The 23,028-nt window shown below is 49.7% G+C and overlaps 1 protein-coding gene across 2 annotated transcripts; it reads left to right on the top strand.

The window, feature by feature from the left end:
• The first annotated feature begins 6,068 nt into the window (after positions 1 to 6,068).
• LOC104365593 (suppressor of cytokine signaling 1) lies at positions 6,069 to 21,630 on the top strand. 2 transcript variants are annotated; one of them, XM_042792558.1, is made up of 3 exons: positions 6,069 to 6,167; positions 16,567 to 16,691; positions 20,026 to 21,630. In XM_042792558.1, the coding sequence occupies exon 3, from the start codon at positions 20,092 to 20,094 to the stop codon at positions 20,773 to 20,775; it is 684 nt and encodes a 227-aa protein (XP_042648492.1). In that variant the 5' UTR covers positions 6,069 to 6,167; positions 16,567 to 16,691; positions 20,026 to 20,091; the 3' UTR covers positions 20,776 to 21,630. The 2 variants fall into 2 exon arrangements, with proteins under 2 accessions (XP_042648492.1, XP_042648494.1); XM_042792560.1 differs by lacking the exon at positions 6,069 to 6,167 and adding an exon at positions 6,235 to 6,401.
• The last annotated feature ends 1,398 nt before the right edge of the window (positions 21,631 to 23,028 follow it).

The raw sequence follows: 23,028 nt of genomic DNA, 5'->3' as shown, positions 1-23,028 counted from the left end.
GAGCAGCTGAATGTGAGCTCCCAGTGCAGCATTGCAGGCAGAAAGGCTAATTCCACCCTCAGATGTATAAGCAGGGAATGCAGCACAGGTGTAATGAGATTGTATTGCAGGAGATTATATTGTATCTGCTAATTCCATGGATGTGATTACTGGTGTGAAAGAATTCTCAGATTTGACGCTTACGATTCAAGGAGGAAGTTAACAATGTTGGAGAGGCTTCCTGCAAGAGCTCTAAGGCTTGTTAAGAGGTTGGAGGACATCTTATGGAGGAGGAGCGCTTAGGACTGATACGATCAAAGCCTAAGTATAACTCTGTAGGATTAAATTTTTGCTCCTCTAATTACTGCTCTGCCTAACAATGGTACAAGAGAAGTCTAGAGATGAAATATACATTTTATAATGGAGAAAGTAGTTAAATACTTGAGCAGTTTACTCAGGGTGGTGGCAGCTTCCCAACCATTGGCAGCTTTTGAATTAAGAGGGGATGTTTACAAAACAACAATGATTAATGTGACAGAGTCCTTTGTCCTGTGATCATCTGGAAAGCAGACCAGTCTGGAAGTTAGTCTAGTGCAACAGACACTGCTGTCAGATGGTACCAGCCTGCAATGCTTCTGCTACAACCGCTCCCAAAATTATACCCCATAGCTATACTCCTTCTTGCCTTCCATGTTGTTTTTCTTCATTTAAGAGGCTCAGCTGAGCAAGCCCCTGCTTTTGGCTCCAGCACTGACTGAGGACCTTTCTACTATGGGGTCTGTCTTGGATTGCTCCTTGAGCTCCTTCAGGGTGGCCTCTCATGGCTGTTTTTGTTTGCTTTGGGGAAAACCCTGAAGCAGGTGGGCATAGGTCAGAGCTCAGTGCCTGTCTCCTGTGCGTGGGGTCCAGCATCACCTCCTGTCTCAGCATGGAGGAACAAATCTGGGGAAGCATGGGCAGGGCTGAGGCTACATGTTCCAGGTGAAGGATTCTGAGCAGAGGGCTTGGGGCAAGGTCCACCACTTTTGGACAGCACTCCAGGAACATGTTCTGAAAATGTGGAATAACAGGGAGAAGCAATAAGCCTCAGCAACACAATGAAATCTTTAACTGAGCTTCTTCCTCCATGTCTGGTGGGCAGCAATGTTAGGAGCAGTTAGCTGCGGTGGTCACAGATTTATGGGGCCACAGAGCCTCCAGGGAGCTCACACCTGAGTCCGTTGGTGCCGTGGGCTGGTGCCTCTTTTCCCCTGTCCCGGATCATCCTCTGTTACTGGTCCAGGGTGTTTGACATATAGGCCAGATTTAGAGGCGAGGGAGCGGTTTGCTATACAGTTATAAAAGGCTGTTTGTTTTCTCTGCAGCTGCTTAAATATGACCTAAATACCTTCTAGGCTATACAGCCTGGTGCTTTCTTTGAAAACCTAGAAGGTCACTGCCTGCTGGGTCTTCCTCCCTCAAATGAACCAGGGGCATGTACAGAGCCCTAACTGCACTGGCAATGAGTGAGAACTGCCCTTCCTTTTTTCCACTGCTCTGCTTTTGGAGTTTGGCAATAATAAACATACAAGGACTTGCTAGACTCGTGTCCTCACATAAATAACTGTGCGTATCATAAAAATCTGAAGCAGAAGACTGGGTACGCTTTAATCTCAGCTTCTTGGGCCTACGTGATTGTAAGGAAAGGAGCTGGCAGTGCCCACCTGCCCTGCTGCAGCTCAGCCCCCCGCCGCTGCCTCAGGCCCAGCCGAGGAGCGTGCAGGAGCCCCGTGCTGTGCTGGGCTGGCAGCACACGAGCACCGTGTCCGCCAGGGCTGTGGGGGAAAGCCAGAACAGCAGAGGGTGTTGCAGGCTGGAACGAACGTGAATCAGCAGCAGTGTGTGGGGTGCCCGTTGGCTATTGCTGGCCACGGCTCCCCACTCTCGAGCCCTCCGCGACATGCGGCATCGCTCGCCACCAGCTCGGTGCCGGAGGTTGACAGCCTGCAAGCAGCGGCACACAGCTCCCCGCAGCTGCCCTAGGTCACTCTGTTCTGGGCAGCCCCTGTATCTTTGCTTTCCTGGAAAGCAGTTTCTCTTCGTTACTGAGAAGAGCCCTGCTCTCGGAGGGGAAGGAGGGGCCTGGCCACCACTTCATGCAAAGGGGCCACTACTTGTGCTAATTTTTCTCCTAAGAGTCGAACTAATACAGCCTCTGCTTGCTCTAAACCACAGAAAGGTGTTTTTGTTTGTTGGTTTTGGTTTTGGTTTTTTTTTTTTGGGGGGGGAGTGGAAGAAGGGGACTGGGGGATTTTCATGTATTGGTTTTGTCCTCCTGGCTTTCTCTTTTTGTGATGGTGGTATTTTTTTTTTTTCTTCTTAATGCTTTGCTGTTGGCATCTCCTAAAAGGAGGCTTTTAGAAAGTTACAAGAGGGACCACCTAGAAAGGGGAGGAAGGGTCAAAAGGGAAAAACCATCTAGGACTGTATGCAGTCAAAGGTTCTACATTTTGTACTGTTTGCAGGCTGGACTCTCAGCACATCAGGAGATCGTGGCAGTCATTTCCTACCCACCCCCCAAGCATCTTTCCATCCTCCTCTCTCTACAAAATCTCATGCACTGCCTGCACCACCTCTCCTGCCAGGGTACCCAGGCCTGCCCCATGCTTTCTTCTCTCCCTTTCCTTCTCATTTGACCACCTGGCAGGAACCTCCCAGATTATGTCTGAGCCACCTGGATCGCTCCATCGCCAGGGCAATTTCACCTCCCACTGACATCCCATCCACAAAACCAGTGTGCACACCAGTGAGCGAAAGCATGTTTGGGCCTGGCTGGGAGCCCAGTAAGGCACAGAGCACTTAAATAGTAGGTCACTCATCATCTGGAGATGATGGTCCAGTCCCAGCTGAGCTTCCACTCACAGGTTTGCTGGCTGAAGGGCAAAGAAGTACTGACACATCTAACGCATTCACCCATCTTCCCACTCCCTGTGCCATCTATGTTCTTTTGCTTTTCTGTACCTCTCTTCCTTTCTTCTGCAAGTTTTCAGTTCTTCATTCTCTCCACTTCAGTTCTTTCCCTCACCGTATTACTTTCTCTCTTCCTCTGGGGCAATGAATGCATTTTGCTTTCCCAGAAAACTATTTTTATTCATCAGTTTGCAGAGACCTACCCCAAAATACCTTTCTTCTTCCCATACGTCCCAAACTGACAGGGGCAAACAGGCAGCTTGTGGCTCTTTCTACCTTGTGGAGGCCATAAGGAATCTGCATGCTGAGAAGGAGCAAAGCTGTTAGGGTGTTACTGGCTCTTGGGCGGTTGGACATCAACATCTTTGAACTTACCAAAGACTTGGGGGTTGCTGAAGAACAAGCAGAGAAATGCCACAAAGCAGAACTACGATTCAAAGGTAGAATGAACTCAGACCTACTGCTCTCAGCAGCCGGACTTTAGGCAAAACTCTCTGGAAATGGTTCATTCCATCAGCAGGTCTATCAATTAATGCTTTCATGTTTAATGGTTTTTAAAGTTTTAGTATCAGGGATAAGTGAGGCTGTATGTATCCTTAGGCAGAGGAAAAAATGAGGGGCAGGATAGCACTTGTAAATCCTAAGAACAAATCCTGGCCTTTTCTCAGGAGCTATTCCTCTCCGCGCTGTGATCAGCATCCTGGGCATCTCAGAAACCCTGTCTTTAGGAGGTGCCTCAGCAGGCAGTGTCCAAAACAAGTTGCTCATGGCGAGACCATTAACCTGCTGCAACTCCACTGCCATTACACAGAGATTTTCAGGTGGGTATCCATGCGCTGAATGCATGTTGGGGGAAAAAAAGCATCAATTCAGTGGTGAGAGCACTGGAGTCTCTTGGTTCTCAGGAATTTACTCATATTCTTTTTTTTCTTAAGAAAACTCACTTGAAGGCAGGGTTTGTTTTTCACCTTAAGCACATCCAGGCTTGGTTGCAGGCTAGCAGGGAAGAAATGCAGCACTAGTGAAGCGAGTGCTTCAGCATGATTTGGTTGCCGTCTCCTCTTTCGTGTCACAGGACACAAAGCTACTTCAGCATCCTTGTGTTTTCCTCCTATAATGAAGCCACCTCAGAGGTACCTTGATCCTGAACACATTTTGGGCCCTGTGAGTCGAGTCTGAGCTTCGGAAAATTGTGGTCAGTAGTGCCATTGTGATACGTCTCACCAGCTTTTATGGCTGAAGAGGATTGCTGCAATGTGCTTCAGCTGTAACTGCTGCAAGGTCATGGTTTCAAGTGGTTGAGAGAGAGAAAAGCAAGACCCACAAACAGATCTCTGAACAGTGGGGCTGGTTGTTACTTTTGACAGGCAAAGACAAAGAGGAAGGATAAAAGGCAGAATTAGACTAGTCCACTTAATATGAAGGCTGGTGGAGCCTATGAAGTCACCCAAAAAATGCTGTAAATATCCACAGAGGGAAACGGACTCTCTACTAGCAACTGTAAAGCAAGCCACAGGCTATTTTTGAAGCTGCCATCCAAAAATACAAAAAAAAAGTGTGACAAGCCTACTTAAAACCCAAAAATGGAACAGATGAGCACGTCGTCTTTGCTGTGATTTAGGGCTCCAGTGGCAGGTCCTCCCACTGAAGCCTCCCTGAAAAAGAACGAAGCACTTTGCCCAGACTCTTATGGAAGTTCAGAAATTCTTCTGTGGTCAGCAGCATCTTCACGCTTGGTTGAAAGAAAAAACAAGGACTGATGTCTCAATACTCAGTGGAACTTCTGGCAAGGCTGCTGATCAGATTCGGCGGTGTGTTTCTGACTGCTTCGTGCTCCCTAGCAATGCAAAGCAGCTGTAAAGCTCTCCCAGTCAGCTGCTCAACCCGGAGTTACAGTTGCTTTGCATCACTGGACTGGTACAGAGCAGCCAGAGCATGTCGGCATTTGGAGTTTGCATGCAGTGTTTTCAACAAGGCAATTCACCTGGCATGCATGCACAAGGGAATGCGTGCAGCCGTCTCGGCAGGACCTGGAGAAAGTATATACATGACTGAGAGCACCAACGGTGCCATCAAGTCATAGCCTAATTGCAGGTTAGGCCTTTAACTGTGGGGTTTGTACTGAATTCCGAAGTTTATCTTTTCTCCTATTACATCTGTTCTCTTGGAGCAGTAATATGCATACATGGTATGCACCATGCGGTGCACTATTTCTATTTTACACCATCAAATTTTTGCGCGTCTTCCCATTTTTTTCCCCATGATTTCCAGTATTTTCATTTGACCCACCGAGGCGACAGCGTGCGTTTTTAGGCACGCTGCTCAAGCGCGCCTTACGCCGCCGCGCAGGCTGCACTGCCAGGGCGCCCGGTGCCCTCCTGGGGGCTCCTGTAGTGTCCGAGAAGAGCTGGGAGAACTCTGGCAGTGAAGTTAGGGCCCGGGGGGGGGGCAGCCTCCCCATTTTCCCCTGGTGCCAAGGGCCCTCGTTCTCTGTCTCTGCTGCCCGGTGCCTCGGCCCTGGCCATATTCCCCCCGCCACCCCCCCACCCCGCGGTGTTTCAGAGCTCTGCTACCCCAGCCCTGGGCACAGCACCCACACCCAACCCCCCCCGCCCCGGTGCCTCCGAGCCCCGATGCTCCAGCCCAGTGCTGGGGTGCAGCAGACGGTGACTGGCAGGAGGGGCAGAGCCCCGGGCCCCCGCCGCCGCCTCCCCGGGGCGACGCGTGGATGCGGCGGGTCCCGCGGGGCCGTGGGTGCTGTGGTGGCCGTCCCGGTGGGCTTCCTCTGCCAGTCCGCAGCGGAGGGGGCTTTCACAGCCTCTTTTTGTTTTTCTCTCTCCCCCCCCTACACCTCCCCCTCCCCCCCAATCCATCCAACTTTTCTTTTTTACAAAAGAAAAACTTTTTTCTTCTTCACTTTTTTCTTTTTTTTTTTTTTTTTTTTTTGTTATTCCCCTTGCAAGAGCCACGCCGTGGAAAGACGGGGTGGTGGAGGAGGGAGAAACCCCTCCCCTTCCCCTCCCCCGTGGCTCCTTCCTCGGAAAAGAAACACTTGGGGGGTTTCCTCCCCTCCTCTTCTCTCCTCTCCTCTCCCCTCCCCTCCCTTCCCCTCCCCTCCCCGCCGCTCCGCTCCGCTCCCCGGAGCCGAAGCCGCCGCCGCGGCGCCCGCCCGCCCCGGGGCCGAGGAGGGCCCGGCGGGCAGCCGCGCCGCCTCCGGGAAGCCGCGCACCGGCCCCGGCGTGAGTTGAGGGGCCGGGGGGGGGGATGCAGAGCGCGGCGGCGGCGGGGAGCGGGGCCGCCTCGGTTTCTCTTCGGGGCGGGAGAGCGGCGGCGGCGGCGGCGGCGGCGGCGGCGGCGGCGGCGGCGGGGGGGGCAGGGCCGGGCAGCGCCGCTGTCGCCCCGGCACTGAGCGCTCGCTCGCACCGGCAGCAGCGCTGCCCGCCCGCCCGCCCGCCGCCCCGGAGGTGCCGAGAGTAAGTTGTGCGGCGTCAACTGGAAACGGCCTTTTTTATTTATTTATTTATTTTTGGTGGGGGGGAGCGGGTGGCTGGGTGTTGTCTGTTTTGTCTCGTCCGGTCCCCCCCTTTGGCTTCTTACAAAGGCGGGAGCTGGAGAGGGGGGGGGGGTGTGTGTGTGGGGGGGGAGCTCTGTGTGTGTCTGTGCAGCCCCCCCACTGGTTTGGCTCCCGGGGGTGTTGGTTGGGGCTGTTGCTGGCAGGGGAAGAGGGAGCGTGGCTGGGGCTTGGGGTGCTTTCCCCGGGGGGGGGGCGGGGGGGAGGGTGTCAGGGGTGCTGGCAACTCCCTGCCGGCCCTGAAGCAAGCCATGTGCCGAGCTGGGGGGGCGGTGGGGTGCTGGGAGCACCCGGGGGGGCTTGTCCTGCCGTCAAGGTGTCCTCCGCAGCACCGGGGCAGGGAGATGCTTGTTTTAAAGTGAAACCTGCGAATTATGCAATGTCTCAGATGGGTCCGTAGGGACGCAGCCGCACGGGTGCGGGGGAGCGAGTAACTCGGTCTTCACCCCACTTCTTTCCCTTCACATAAAGCGCAGGAGAAGCGGTGCGCAGGGTGTTAACGCTTAGTCTTGGCTGGAAAAGTGAGCTGCCTGCCAGAATCGGAGGCGTTACAGGGAAACGGGGTAACCGTGAACCAGGAGTGTACGTGCCTGTTGGGGTTTTGCCTTTGAAAGGCAGAGGAACTCGCCATCCTCCAGACCCGGCACAGTCAGCACGCAGCCTCACACCTGCCTTTTCTCAGAAGATCAGTGCTGCGCACCCATGAAAAGCCTCGTCGGCAAAGGTTATCGCTAAAACCTCCTTCTTTATGCAATCTGAGTCATGGTGCTCGCAGCCATGTAGGATCTGCTACTCACTTTTTCCCACAAACACACACGCTCTTACTGAGAATTTTGGAATAGTTACCAGCTAAAACCTCAGCTTGTGCTACTCTTAGGACTTTTTTTTTTTTTTTTTCTCCTTTTTTTAAAACTTAGTCTAAGAGTGTCTTCCTTCCTGCTCAGTAGAAGCTTGGAAACAAGATCTGGATGAACCCCGGAGGTAACTGAGAGGAACTCAAGAATGTTAAATTAATGTCCCTGGCTTTTTTCTTCCCCTGCATGAGTGAAGGAGGGGGATGTGGCTTGACCATTGTTCTGGAAAGTTGAGGGTAAAGAGTATTGTTAGCAAGCTGCTATTTAGGACTGTGTGGTCCAGACAGTGCTGTTTGCTAGTTCTAGTCCTTGCAGCTCTCAGAGAACTTTAATGAAAAAGCCAGTCACATGTTGACCATGCTCAACTCTGCAAAAATGGGGTAGGATCAGAAATAACTGCAATTTCCTGATGCTTCATTCTCCATTGACCGTGCCCTTAAGAGGGTATGCAGGCATATCTTCTTTCTCCAAACAATTGCAACTGCAGTTCAGATGCTGTGTGAACGTCAAATAGCCCATTCAGTCACAGCGGGGCTATTGGTCATGTGCTTAAAAATTATGCACATGCACTGAAGTTTGTGGGACTGAGGCTCTGTTATCGCATAATGTTGGTCTTGGTTGAATGAAGTTACGACGAGATGTGGCCAGTCGCTGCAGATGAAGCCAAGCTTTGTTTCTGTGTTCATGAGCGATTCTGCTGGGTATGTGATTTAAAACGTAGTTGTTGAAGTACAGATTCTTGTTCCCTCCAGAGTGAAAGGCTCTTGGGCACAAACCCGCGGGATTGCTGGGATGCCAACCTCCCACACAGGTTCCCGTCCTTCCCTGAGCTACACTGGGATCTGGGCCTTTGTTATTTCTGTGCTTGTTATCGTTCAGTATGTCATACGTCCTTCAATAACCTGGCTTGCTTTTCACTTAAATGTAGTGGGGTCGAGAGGCAGCACAGGGCTTTTGTTTGAGATTGCATCAGAAGGTACAGGCAAACTCTGCTGGAGTCCTGAAAAGCAGGCATAGAGGAGCACCAGGGAAAGGCTGAGCTGTTGCAGTTCCTCCCAGGTGTGTGTCCCTGCTCGGAAGAGGGCCAAATTCAGTTTTCAGATGACAGCTTCAAACATAAAGCCAGTGCCTCTTACCCTCAATCCAGCTGGGATTTCTGTGAAGTTGGTGGTCGGTTTGCGCAAGGACAGAGCTGGAGTTGGGTGGTGTAAATTCTTAGTTCCTGTCACTAATACTGTGGTTGCATTGCTGAGAAACAAAGGAGAAATGTGCTTTCAGAGCTGTGTTTCTTTCTTCCAGTGCTCCTCTTTCTTTCTGTCCCTGCTGGGGTTTTGCTCTTTCCTCCAAGTCTTTCCTTGCAGCTCCTCGTCACCCCCATCTCCCCCTACCACCCACAGGCTTCTCTCTTCTGGTTTCTCCTACCTTAGTTTGGTCAGCAATAAGCGGATAGTGCCAATACTTAAATATGACATCATTTGGGTCGGGTTGATGCTGTGGTTAGATTAATAAAAGCTGCGAGGAGGTGGCGTGTTCCCAGGACGTTATTCCAGGCTGCTGCAGACCTTGGCTAGTGGTGCTTGCCTAAAGCTCGCAAGCTGGGGGAGGTGGGCACCCATCTCTCTTTCTGGAAATGAAAATGTATGTGGCTGGTACAAGAGCTGAGTATGCCATACAGGGATAGTATCTTTTTACAGCATAAAGTTATTAAGTGTGTGTGTCATTAGGATGCATCATATGTTTGATTAAAGTAATGCAACTAAATGCTACATTAATTAGATCCTTGATTACGTGGAAGCAGAGGCAGAAGACAGGCATGATATCAACTTAGCCCCCTCTATCCTGCCAGTCTACTTCACTACTGCCTGCTCTTCTGGTTTACATTTGTGCATATCCTGCAACAGTCTGCCTGGGTAAGGTATTTATTAGCTCACCATTTTGCTGAAATCGGTCTCAGACCCTTTAAAAAAAAAGTGCAGTGGTGTTTGATGTAGCAGGATTTGGTGGCTTTGTGTTAGTGAGTGGTCAAAATAACTCGAGTAAAATTTACTTCTATCCCCCCACACACACCAAATGCAAGATTTCAGGTTAAGATTTAGAAGTGAGAGGTGTAGAAAGTCCTACTTTTTAAATGTCTGGGAATCTCTGCTTCTCTTCGTTAGGTATTTAATAGTATAAAAACGTTAATTCAGTTTTAGTAAAATTGCTAAATGCTGGGTTTGTGCTGTCTTTGGAGACTTTAGAGCTGCCCCCTTCTTTTCGTCCTCTTTAGTGGAGAAATGAAAAGGCCTGTGTGCACTTCACAGGAAATGAGTGTCTGATACAGGCTTGCAGGCTGCACATTTCCAAGAACTGCTCTCAAGGTATTTTGATAATGCACATTCTCTCTGCCTTCTCCCTTCCTGCTCCCCGTGCGCTTTCTGTGCCTCTGCTTGTTCGCAAACACATCTGAAGGATGAGGGAAAGAATTGAGCTGTGCCAATATTAAGTTTGCAAATAGGGTGCTTTAGCTTTATATCGCCTCTTTGGGAGCTGTGTCTGGCAAAATTGGGTTAAGCTGCCAGCATTCAGTTGCCTTTGTCTAAGCAGAGAGTTTTTGTCCTCCTCCTCATCCCCTGCAAATGCTGAAGAAAAATTTTGACTTCGGATCATGGCTTGTGCAACAGGGGGGTTTTTTGTGGGGGGGGGATTCTGCAGTTCAGAAGCAATTTGGATCTCCTTCCATACTTCCTCAGTAGCAAAGTTTACTTGGAAATCTAGGCTAAGGCTGTCAGGGAAGAAAATAAGTGTGACTATTAGCAGTTGGAAAATATCAGAGATCTCTGTTCCTGCAATCTGAACTGCGTAGCTGTGCTTCTGCACAGCTTGCTGAAGGCGCCTTGATAGAGCTGAGGAGTTCAGTATAGGTTTGCCTGGGTTGACACACTCCTGCTGATATGCAGATTCCCACAGGAATGGTTTGATTATGCTTTTTGACAGACCGGCAATGGCATTCTTAATCCATGCTATTCTTCATGCATATTTGAGTTCTTCCTTGAGAGATTTTGGGATGTGGAGGGAGGGAGGCCAGAGCTGGAGAAATATTCTTCAGTGCCTCCTGCTAGAAGTTACGTTCATCCTCCAAGGCCTGGCAAAGTGGCACAATGGACCAAGAGCCCCACTCAAGCGGATGCTGGGGCAGAGGGAATGTTTCTTCCTAACCTCATTGCCACAGCCGTTTGTGATTTAGAGCTGCTTTAGCAGTGATCACTGAAATGACCCATTTGTGTAGGATACACACCAGTATCCAAGTTGGCACTTAAGAGCGAGAGGTGCTGTTCTTTTTAGTCATTTAAAAAATGAGGAAAAAAGAGGCTGAGCTGCTTTAACGACTCTGCATCAGGTCCATAGTTGATTCCTTGTAGTGACTTTATAAACCCTTGTTTACTTCTTCAGTTTTGCACAACTAAAGGACGTTTGTGCTTTGTACTGGGATCCCCTTAGTCTTATGTAAAGTTTGACTGTTTAAGAGGTGGCTTAAAAAGGTGATGCTAAAAAACCTCAGCCCTTTGCTGGATCCCTCTAAGGTCTGCGAAAGCATAGGATGGTGAGTACTTTACAAAGAGGTTTAAGAAAGAAGAGAAATGAGACTCCTCAGATCAACTCTCTCACTTTCCCCAGCAGCAGCATTTTAATGTCTATGTGATTGGAGTTTTTCCTTTTATGAGTTTTAAAATTACTTACTTTTCAATCTCAGTCACCTTTGAACTTCCTCTCTTCTAGTTTTATGAAAGAGCATAAAAAGAATGGCCTGATAGTACTGTGTTTTGCTCTTGCATCCCCTTGTATCTATCTGCTCTCTAAACTGAGCATGAAATTTCTCCAGTCTCTGTCTGCACACTTACATGTGACTTCTTATCACTCATCTTTAGGCCCATCCCCTTTGTTTCAGCTCTGTCTGTTTTTATTTAAGGTGATTGGAACTGAATGTATTATCTCAGGTGATGACATTACTGTTACATTCCCACCCAACCATTTTGCAGCCTCACACTGGTGTTTGCTTCTTGGTTTTTAATGACTGCTTTTGCATTCAGAGCTAGAGCCTTCCTTAACAAACTCTCAGCACAGTTACTTGGTTCATTCATCAGCTGCGCCACTTAATTTATTGCTCTTCAAAATATAGACCCAGTTTGTTTTCCTACAAGTCTGCGTCCACTTGCATTTGTCAGGACAGAGTCTCGTCTGACCTCCTGGTGCTTGCCAGCTTGCTGAATTTTGAATGACCTCTGACTTCTGTGGCTTGTTGAGAGCGAAATGATTTTGTCACTGGTCGCTCTGGGGAAGTGATGGAGGGGGCTCGCCGCTCTTCCAGCTGGTTGCCTAGATTTTAGTACCTTGAGGCTTGAAGCTGCCTGGTGGAAGGGCAGGGTTAAACCTCCAATGTTTGAAGTGTCGTGGGCAATGGCAGCTTGCAGACCACAGGAGAATATTTCTAGAAAGGGACCTGGATTAACATGTGGGGTTTGCACGGTCGGGGGCAAGGGAGCTGCTCACACCTGAGCTGAGGGAGGCTTTGGGCTCCTTGTACCCACTGACCTGTCAAGCAGCTGGGAGGGATGCTCTGCAAAATGGGCTGAGTTGATCCAGGAGGAAAAGGCAGCAGCTGGAAGGGTGGCAGAGAGGTGATTGGAAGTGCAAGGGGTTGAAATGCCTTGGTATTCTCAGGACACCCTTTTTCCACCTCCCATCACCGTGGGGCACGACTGCTCCTTGTCTTCTGTCCATCTGCTTTACAGGTCCTGGGGTGCTGCTGGCTCTTTATCTCGTGCACCATGTCTCACTTTAAGACTTGCTTCTGGCATGGAGGCTTTGAAGAAGCGCAAGGCATGTCCCAGCCACGTTGCTTCTTCAGATACCATTTTCCTGATGGGAGCTCTGTCTGGGGATTGCCTCTTCCCCACAGTCAGGTAGCCAGTGTTCCTTACAACACTTGCAGACCTCTGGCAATTAGTAGTGGCAGCTGATTTGACTGAGAGAGCACATCTCTTTGCATCTTAACCAGCTTTTTCCAAATTATTTCAGAATCCCTGGGTATAGTCCACTGTGTCCAGCTGACTTTCTGGTCTTTAATGTCACTTCTCCCCACCTCTTCTGACAGAACTCCCGCTTTGCTCCCTTCAGGTTAAGTACCATTAAATACTGGGAATCTCCTCAGCATCCTGTGCAAGAAAAAGTAGTAGTATCTGCTCGCTTATGCAGCTTTTCTTCAGTGTCCTCCTCCCTACTTGCTGATATCCCAGTCAACTAAGTGATTCCCCCAGAGGCTTTCTGGTTTTGATAAAATTAAAATGCTGGTTGTTTTATGTGTTTTGTTTTGCTTATCTTGGCTACCTGCTGTCTCAGTTTCATGACAACCATCCTCATGTACATTTGTTCCCTACCATCAGTAATTTATAGTTCTTTATACTGGTGTCACCAGGGTTTGCTTTTCATCTTCTGAAGGATTGTTGAGTTTGTAGAGAAATTTGGGCAGGGGCTGTGGTTTTGGAGTATGTGTGTTTGGTGACTCTGCATCATGGCAGAGGCCCTTCCAAGCTGTTGCACCTACAACTAGTACCTGTGGTGTGTGACCCATGTTGTCCCCCAAGTCTGTCCTCTTGGCCAGGCAGCATCTCTGTTCCATCATTTGTGGGAGGTCTGCATGCTCTGTCACTTTAAGATTTCCTAAATAGCCTGTCATGACTTAATTTTCTTTTTCTTTTCACTTTTGACTCTCAGGACTAGTTTCTTTATTTTGTGTGTTGGAAATCCCCCATTATAAAACTTAGTGTTGTGGTGCATTTGTGCTTTCTGACCCTCGCCCCTTCCTCTGAAGGCACAGGAACTGGTACTGCTTAATGGCCCCTCACATCTTCTGAAGCTGGTCCTTACGAAGAGCCAAGGGAAGATCTCTCCCCTGTGCCTCTGTGCTCTGGCTCGTGCTGGTTAAGTGCCTGCGACTCTTCTCTAAAATCCTAGTTCTGATCATGATACTAAACCAGTTTTAGCTGCAGATACTGCTCATTTCTTAGAGTTAGCTGCTTCTTTGAATTCCTTTCCCACTAAATGCGATGGCTTTGATAAGAGGCCACGGCCATCGCGGGGACGGCTGGTGGCCTTCGCCTCTCAGGATTTACTCATTTCCTCAAACGGGGCGCTGAAAAAACTGAAGAAAGTAAATTTAGCTGAGAGAGGCTGAAACGGAGGATACGTACCTGTGCTGCTGGTCTGGGGATGGGGGAGCTGTCGAGGCTGAGTTGCCGTGACTGGTGGGTGCAGAGCTCTGCTCCAGTGGAGGGCAAGGATGCAGCCCTGAGCATTGCTACCCCCTTCCCACTGACCCCCCTCTCTTGCTGGGGAGATGGGATGGAGTGTTTCCAGTAGGGCCCCACGAGGGACTGGTGTTGTCTTGGCCTCTTTCTTCCACCTCATCGTGCCCTCTCCCTGGCCACCTTCCTAGAGGGCTGCGTCCCCAGCCGGCGGGCGGTGGGGAGGGGGGGATGGCAAGGCAGCTGTGTGGAGGCTGTGTTCCCCAGCTGGGTATGGGGCCGAGGCTTCGTGTAGCTCTGCTGCACTGACATTTGCAGGGATGGCTGCTCACTATGAAACTACAAAGGTCAGGAGCCACGCGATCGGACTTCCCTCGCTTACCAAAAATGCTGTTGTGTTGGCCAGAGGTAAGCAACAACTCTTTCCTTGAGCCATGGCAGGACAGGCTCAGCTGCAGCTTTGAAACTTAGCAGTAACCCCTATTGATTTCCTTTTTCTACATGTTTTATTTTTAATTCCCTCTTCCCCAGTTAAAGGGGGGAAAAAAAAAAAAAATCAGTGTCCAATAGAAGCTGTCTTTGCCAGAACTCAGTTGGTAGTTCTGGTAGTTTTACTTGCTGCGGAACGAGATGCAGTTGCGTGTGGCTACTGCACAGCAGCCTTTGAGTTCAGGGAAGCAATGGGGCTTCTCTGTTACTCTGAAATGGCAACATTACATTTTCACACTGGGCTATTTCTAGGAGGAACGGGCCGTTGTATTTGGAAGTAGTTGTTCTGAATGTGCATAGTATTTGCAAGGTGTGAGGAAGGGACCCTGAAAATGGGGTCTTTCTTCCAGCTGTTGGTTAGTCCAGCAAAAACAATTAGCTTTCCCTGTAAACTGCCACCTTCCTTTTTCTTTGAAGCATGTTCTGGAGAAAACAAATATGCTTGCAGACTTCTCTGCCTTGAAGAATACTTGGTGCACATCACGCTGTCTTGTGGGTTTTCTTGGGGTAAAAACCTTCTAGCCTCTATCAGCAAAGTGTCATGTTAATGCAGAAAACACATGTCATAGAAAAATATGATAAGCACAAAACCTAAATATCAGATCCGCAGGAGGTTATTTGTGAGTTTTGAAGTATGTTCTCCAACCCCAGAATGTTGGGAAGGGTTTGATAAGACCAGTCCTCTTGCAGGATGGTTTTATTTGCAGCTGGTTCCCGGAGCCTACGTGCAGGATCCTCCTGCCCAGCATCTCTATTGCATGGAAGCAAGAATTGTCACAGTGTGTGTGCTGCCTCACTTTATTTTATTTTATTAAATACTGCATCCTTGAATGCTGGTTGTATAGGGAAACACAGTTTTGGTTTGGGGTATGCATGTGGTGTGGGTTTTTTTTCTTTTTTCCACATAACTCCCTCACGTGTCAGACATAATGGCAGCCTCACATCAAACTCTATTTATAGCCATGGCATAAAAGATAGAGGGAACTGCAGCGTCTCCTAGGCCTGCTTTGTGCTGGAGAAATTGGCTGTGATTAACATTGGTCCTCTCAGCTGAGCTGAGCCACATTCCTTGCCTAACCACAGCTCCCTCTGTGCTCTTTGGCGCACGTCTGCCTGCGCGTCTCCTGCCTCTCCTTTCCCCCTCCACGAGCCGTTTCTGGATCAGCCCTGGTCACCTTGACCGTGGTAGGGTGCTCGCAACAAGGGGCACTGGTGAGGCCGTGCACCGTGGCAGTGATGGCGTGGTTTAAACTGGTGCCAGCGTGTGGCAGACAGTGGCAGCTGTGGGAAGCAGGCTGGCCCACCATTAAAACACAGCACTGCCTGCTTGGCTCTTACCAGCGAGGTTTCTTCCAGCCGTTTGCTCCAGCTTTCCTTTGAAACGTCCTCTCCGGCCACAAATCAGTAGGCAGCGCGTTTCTGTGGGATGCAGATGTCCAAGCAAGAGATGTCTGCTCGGGCTCTGGTGCATGGAATGGGGACGCCGCTGCAAGGGCTTGCAGGGTACCTCAGGGAGAGCTTATCCAAATTATCCCACCCTACATCTAACTGTTCTGGGAACTGTGGGACTGATAACTGTGAGATGTCAAAGCCGAATGGAGTGAGTAGCATAATAATGGGATAGGCCCACAGTTCTGCTAGCTGCAAGTCAGGGTGGCTTGTGAGGTGTGTGCCCGGTCTGGGCTCCGCTGGCGGGGATGCAGAGAAGGGATGTTAAGTAATGGAGTGCAGGTGTAAGTGAAGCCTTACAGGGACTGCCTCTGGAAGGCATGCAGAAGGCAGGGTTTGTTTTTTCAGCTTGCTGATAGATCCACTGACAGACACGCGATTGCACACGTGGTGGTCTGCTGCTCCACCAGGCCAGCGGGTTTAGTTTTCCATCCATGAGGTGGGAAGGAAAAGCTTTGGAAGCTGGGGAAGCAGGGCAGAAGAGCACGGGCCAGAACAGGCTGGGTGTCTATTGGGGTAACTCAGCAGTGAATGGCTACCTGTGTGGTTTCAGATAAGATACTCCAAATGTTGTGTGTTGCATTGAGCACAAGTTTGAGTTTGCTATTCTGATTCTTTAAGCTTATTCCTGTTGCCATCATCTCTTAATGTTTGGGTTTTGTGGCTCCCACTTCCAGAAGATGATGGCAACCTTATGGTCTTTACATTTGTTCTTAGGCCATCTGTGAGTTGTCTGGATCTAATCAGCTCATGGCTGTGTAAGTAGCAGTAATAATAATAATAATAATAATAATAATAATAATAATAACAACAACAACAATCTGCTGTCTCTGTTGCTATCTGAAGTGCTGTATACGTGCTTCTATAATAATACAGGTCAGAGAGGTTGAGACAGACAACCTGTCCCCAGATTTGTTGTATTTTAGATCCACGTTATGGTGAACTAATGGGCTTAGTCACCTGTGTGATGGATGTCTCTTTTTTTTCAAAGGATGGATCTGCTCTTAAGTAAAGCTTTGCAAAAACTGGGAAGTGCCACATTGGAGCTCTTGAATTTGGACTGCTTCCAGGCCTAACATCCAGAAACTCGTCCCTATGGGTGGTAAATATAAAGAGGTAAGCTCTTTCAAGTGTCTTGGAGAAGAAAGAGTGCAAGGACGCACCATAGCTGAGTACTTGAAGCTGCTGTTGAACGTGCCAGATTTGTCAAACCCCAGGGTGCAGGGCTGGCTGGGCTGACACCAGAGGCTGCATACAGTCCCCTAGTTTACTAGAATTGTCTCCTTATAAGAAATACGCTGCTTTGCCTGAGTAGTGAGCGAGAAGGAAAGCAGAATGCCCTGTGTCAAGAGCACTTATTTTGAAAAGCTCTTGAACTTGCAGTAAATCAGAAGGTCTGGGGAAACTTATCCAGCTTTTTAATTAGTGGGACACGAGCTTATTAGGGTATGCTGCTTTGGCTGCAAGCACTGTTCTGACTGTCTTGCAGTAGGGAGGTAGTAATGTATTTGGGTGTTGGAGTTTTGGGGTTTTTTTTTGGGGGGGTAGGAAGGGAAGCAAATCGTGCTGTGGCAAATCAGAAGCAGAACTAATTATGGATGTGTATTTCATGACAGCCTTGGGCTGTCTTATTCCTAATCCTGAGAGTCTGCTCATCCTCCTTGACGAGGGAGGCCGTGTGCATGTAGGACCTGTTGATCCATTAAAAGTGAACCTTAAAGGTAATATCAGGAAGTACTTTTAAAGCTAATATTGATATAACTAATACTGCACTGCAGGTCAGGCAGTCATTTGTTGGAAATGGGTCACAGAAGGTAAACAGATTTACGTTCTCTGAGACTCTGACCCATATGTAGATTTCAAACCAAGTGAACAAATTGTGAGGGTGCTATTTTTGCATTTACTTTGAATTCGAAACGATGACACAGTCTCAGCTCTTAGTCAGACTTCTAGTAGCAATGGATTTTTCTGAGAGGATTTGGGAGAATGACTCAAGGTTGAAAACTGGGACAAACAAGTTTATTTTTTTTTCTGTCAAATGGCATCTGTAGCCTTAAACAAATTATCTATTTGTTTGTTATTTTTAAAACTAGCCTGGAAATGAAAGACAGCTGCCTGCTTCTGTTTTCCTGCTTGAATTAATTTTCCAACCTAGACCCATGAGAGTGGCAAAATTTCCATTTGGACCCTAGAGAAGTTGCTGTTTGGGAAAAGTGGCTGCTGGTGGGAGCAAGGCTCCTTCTCGCTCCCCTTGAGGATATAGCTGCAGCCCTGGAAGCATCTGGCAGGAGTATGACCTTCTTTTTCTATAGTAGCTAATGTCAGAGGGCTCTATAGCTTCCTTGCCCAGCAGAGAGAAGGAAAGGGACAGCGATGCTGCAACTTCTTGTGGTGCCTACAGTGCTGCGTTTTAGGTGGTGATAGATGGCCCTAGCTGCTGCATGTGGCAACTGTGTTTACTTGCATTCTGCTCCCTAAATCAGCTTCCCCTAAGATTTATTCTGATTTGCTGAACCATCCCAGCAGCTTTCCACTGCTGCCTAGTTGTTTGGGTTTTTGTTTTTTTTTTTTTTTTTAAGATGGAAAAGAAAAACCCCGGCTTGATTAACTCCTTCCTACCCCTCCCACCTTTCTCTTAAGAGTAGAATTTCCCTCCCACGGTGACACATAGCTAAAGGGCAGGATCAGCAGCATTCAGAGTGGTATCAAGGACATTAGTGGCTTAGCAAATCACAATTTAGCAAATCACAAGGCTAGAAACTGGAGAAGCTTCCCAGGCTGCTCTTGGAAAGGGTGTTTATGGCTCCATGTATGGAGACATGCCTGACAGCTACATTATTGGTATTACTGTTAAGTATTGAGAGAGAAGTTAGGAGAGAAGAGGTGACTGTGGACAAGACTGTAGACTACTGTGCCCATGCAAGGGAAAAACGTTTGGCCCTGCTGTTCCGTGTCCTCTCCTGGAGGGGCAGAGTGGGCTCTGCATGGCCATCCAGCTGGCATGAGCACCAAAAGGAGCACAAGGCTTTTGAATAGGATAAGGAGAACTTCGCAAGGAGCTAAGCCTAACCTAAAGCTCTCCTTCCAGAGCAAGCCCTCCATAGGTCCCTGCACATTCCCGGGGGGGCTGCCTGCCTGCTGCGAGCCCTGATGCTCCCGCAAGTCTGCGGTGGAGGGGGACTGCCAGGGATGGAGAAACGCGTCTCTTCCTCTGCTGCAGGCTGTGTGTCAGCAGTCTGTTCTGCTCCGAGCACGGCTGCGCTGTCAGCGAGTGTGACTGGGTTAATGGAGTATGTCAAGGGACTGAGGGCAGGGTTTGGCGGTGAGCTACTGACTTGTCAGGCCTGGGGAAGTGGTATGTAACAGCTCAGCTTCTCACATAGAAGGAGCCTCTGGCTTGGGGCTGTGGTTTTTATGTTTATGCACACATATATATATATACACACACACATGCAGAATACGTACTTTTTTTTTTATGTAATCAAAATGACTTGGATGGCTGATGGCAACACGGTTCGGGAATTTGCATTTCTGAAAAGAGACAGCCTGGTGATAACACGAGGTGTGGGAGATGAGCAGGATTGTGACAGTAAGGGAGGGCATTTTGAAGGCAGCACATGAGCAGAGGGTGGTGACTGGGAGAGGGCAGCGTTGTCTGCTGGTGGGGGGTGATGTCCTTAAGGCAGACACAGAAGTTAAGGGGCTGGATGGAAGGGCCTGAGTAGAACTGTTTTTCAGACATCAGCAGTGCCTGGTACCAGCATTAAGTGTTTTCATATGCGGCAGTCCCAGCCCTGAAGTTGTTGGTGTAACGTTTTTTGAAGGGGCTTGATCCAAGACCTTTGCTTTCTCCTGACACGGTGAAACAGGCGTCCCCTGGGATGGGGGAGTGGTTCATGGGGTTTGGTGGGAAAGGCTCATTCCCATCTTCTGCTTCTTTTAAGTCCTGTTGTCTGTCCTTTTGTCAGAGAAAGGGTCGGGGAGGCGTGAGGAAACCTTTTCACCCTTCACTGAATGACAAAGTAAACGAAACTTTCCTGCTTTGAGAAATTTTTCCCTTCTGATTTGGGATGTCATTTCCCCTTGCTAGTCTCAAGGACACTCTGAAAAGCCCCTAAGCATCCAACAGAGGGAGATCTTGAAATACCAAGACCTGCTAGGTTCAAACCAGGCTGATGAAGGGTGTGCTGCAGAGCCCCCTTAGCTGTGAATCACAGAAGCCCAGTGGATGCAGAGCTCTGTAAGGTGCTACCTTGCGCTGGTGGGGACCCAGCTGGAGCTCCCAGCGTGTAAATCCTTGGTTGTCCCTACAGCTGGGGCTTAGTGACATACAATATCTCCTTGGTACCCTCTTTAGTGCTCTTACTGGTCCTTCTCCCTTGTGAAGTGACTTCATTTGCCTGGTTTTCAGAAGGTATTGGGTTTGCCTCACTCACCTTTTGTCCTGCAGGCTGGATGCGAAGGAGGAAGCATGGTAAAGGCAGCATCTTTCCAGGATCCATGGGCTCTTTGAGAGATGATCAGAGGGCGGCCAGATGATCTGCACAACACGCACACCGCTGTTTCTCGTCTGCAAAGGCAGCATCGGAGCGTTCTCCCCAGCCCCGCGCCGCCCGGTTTGCCCGATCGATTCCGGATGTTTCGCAGCTGCGAGTGGGAGGTCCTGGAGCGATCCCTCAATATCCTCCAGGCCAGCGACTTCTACTGGGGCCCCTTGTCTGTGGGGGAGGCTCACGCCAAGCTCCAGAGGGAGCCTGTTGGCACCTACTTGGTGCGGGACAGCTCGCAGGGGAACTGCTTGTTCAGCCTGAGCGTGCGGATGCCGACGGGGCCCGTCAGCCTTCGGATCTCTTTCCAGGAGGGCTATTTCCGCCTGAAGAACTGGTTTTCAGACTGCGTGGTCCGGCTGCTGGAGCTGGTGGTGGCAGGGACCCGGAACAACCCCTTGCACTTTGACGAGATGGGGGGAACCCCTCTGGTCTTCTCCGAGCCCCTGTGCCGGAGCCGCCGAGCAGTGCCTACGCTGCGAGAACTGTGCTGCCGGAGCCTGCCCGCTGGTGCCGTGACGGAGGGTGGAGCAGAGCCGGGGGGCTCCTTGGGGATGCGCCCGAGGGAGGAGGTGTTCTCACCCCCAGGCAGAAGCGGGGGGTCAGCGGGGAGAGTCGTCCCCAGCTCCTCTCCGTCCTGGGCTGGGAGATGATGCCATGTGCGTGAGAGACGAAGGGAGGTGCGTGCTACGTGGCTGTGTTGGTGGGACGCACGCTGCGCTGCTGGGGCTGGACTGCTGCTGCGAGAGGAAGAGGAGGGCCGGGGGAGCAGGGCTTGAACCTGCTGACTGTGACAGCTGCGTCCTCATACGTGCACAGTGTGTGTGGCCTTCCCCAGAGACGCCTGGGGTAAAGCCAGACCTGAAGAGCAGAGATTTCCCCTCCCACGAAGTCCCGCTCTTGGCTCCATTTATAACTTATAAGCTTGAGAAGAAGATGAGTTGCCTGTCAGGCAAAACACAGGTCAGCCCTGTGTTTTCCTCTACCCCAAAGTGCCTAAGCTCGTTTCTGCTACAAATCTACCCTCGTGAAGTGGTGTGGCTGAGTCCAGTCCCACAGCAGTGCAGCTCGGGCATCGGTGGGCATGACCCCCGTGCTGACCAGATACCCACGTAGCTGCGGCAGAGCAAGAGCACGTTTTGCTTCTTGCAGCACAAATGCGATGCCTGTGAGGCCAACGTTTGCCCTGGAGGGAAACCATTGCAGCAATGTACAATACATGCAGCTTCACTGGCTTTTGCATTGCTTTATTTGAACAGATTTTTGGGAGTGCAGATGAGTTACTTTAGACTAAGGGCATGGTATTCTTGTGGAGATAACCCTGGTCAGGACAGTCCAGCCTGCCCTGGGAGGGTGTGAAGAGGTGAAGGTCCAGCGCCCTTTCTTACGCTCCTCTGATAGTGTGCTGCTGCCACCTACAGAGGTGAAAAAGTTTTAGTTTTGCCTCCAAAAAGGCAAGGAATTTTTTATATAAACTTAAAATGTTAATAAACATGTTTTTATACTTATTTTTAAACGTCAGTTAATACGTGGCGATACTTTCATTCCCTTGCAGTGTTGGGAACCCAGTTAGTTTACTGCCAAGACATGGCCATCAAACTGAAACCAAACAAGCGATTTTCTTAAAAAGATGAAAAGCAGAACATAAATGAATGGTCCTAGCTGGGAACAATAAACTTAATTCATTTTATAGTGTAATCAAGTAAAGAATTTTCTAAATTGAAGATACTTCCTAAAAATGTAGGGGTGAGATTCTCAGAAGTATTTTTAGTACCTTAATATTTGTACTGTATGTTTGGAAGAAACATTAGTAATTCAAGATCGTAGAACAGGGCACAGCGTCAGTGAACTCAGGCTGGTAAGGATGAGTGCAAATGAGAGGAAGAGTCGGCTTAAATAGGATTATGATTCATTTCAGGGATGCAGGCAGGTATGATGTCTTTGAAATAAGTGACTGAAAACGGCTATGTGAAAGGAGAAATTCAGACACTGTAAAAATTGAGCCAAACCATTTTGCATGCCTGGCAGCCTGCTGAGCTCACGCTGACTTTCCCCTTCAGACCTGTATGGGGGAGAAAAGCCAAACGTGGTGGGGGATTACTCTGAATTTGCTCTTTTGGCTTCAGGTATCTTATCTGAGGAACTAAAGCATGCAGTCAACGGAGAGAGAGATACAGGGTATGATTCATCACAGGAGCCTAACTTAGACACTCTGAATTATTCTCTGGAGGGCTCTGTCGCTCTGCTGAGGACAAGGTGCCTGGCAGCCTATCTGAGAGCATTGGCTTATGAACCAGGGTGGTTAACTAAGTGCCAGAGAAGTGTCCATCTTCTTACCACCTGCTCCTCTCGTTCTCAGGGAGGCCAGGGGCAGCCCGATGGCCTTGCGGCTGCTGTGGCTCTCAGCCCCGTGCAAAATTGCGAGCTGGGATCGTTCACTCTCACAGGGTGCACGTGCGCCGTGGCAGGTGACGTGGATATGGTGTTGCTTGCCACTGGAGCTGCAATCACCTGCAGGGCCAGGGCAAAAAGTTAGGCAGGTGACTGCATCTGTCCTTGTCACTGGGTCCATTAGAGGTGGTGAATTGGAGCCCTCAGATGCCTGAGTGATGCCCTGGGTGAGGGCTGGGGTGCCCTGCGTTACCCCAGGCAGTGTCGTGAAGGGGGCCGGGGCTCAACCCACCCTGAGGGACTAGTGCTGTGTATCCCCTGCTCAAACACACACTCTGTCGCTCAGGTTTATTGGCATCTCCAGCTCCTGAAGCAGCCCTGTCCAGGTGCTGTAACCCATGCAAGGACCGGGGGTCTTGGCAAAAAGCAAAGCTGGATCCTTCTGCAGGCTGCCTGGCAGCAAAGGCTGACAGCATCCTGGGCTGCATTAACAGGAGCACCGCCAGGAGATGAGA

The sequence above is a fragment of the Tyto alba genome, unplaced genomic scaffold, assembly GCF_018691265.1.
Source record: "Tyto alba isolate M040663 unplaced genomic scaffold, T.alba_DEE_v4.0 Super-Scaffold_2, whole genome shotgun sequence".
NCBI lineage: Eukaryota > Metazoa > Chordata > Aves > Strigiformes > Tytonidae > Tyto > Tyto alba.
This window is presented reverse-complemented; position numbering and strand designations above follow the sequence as displayed.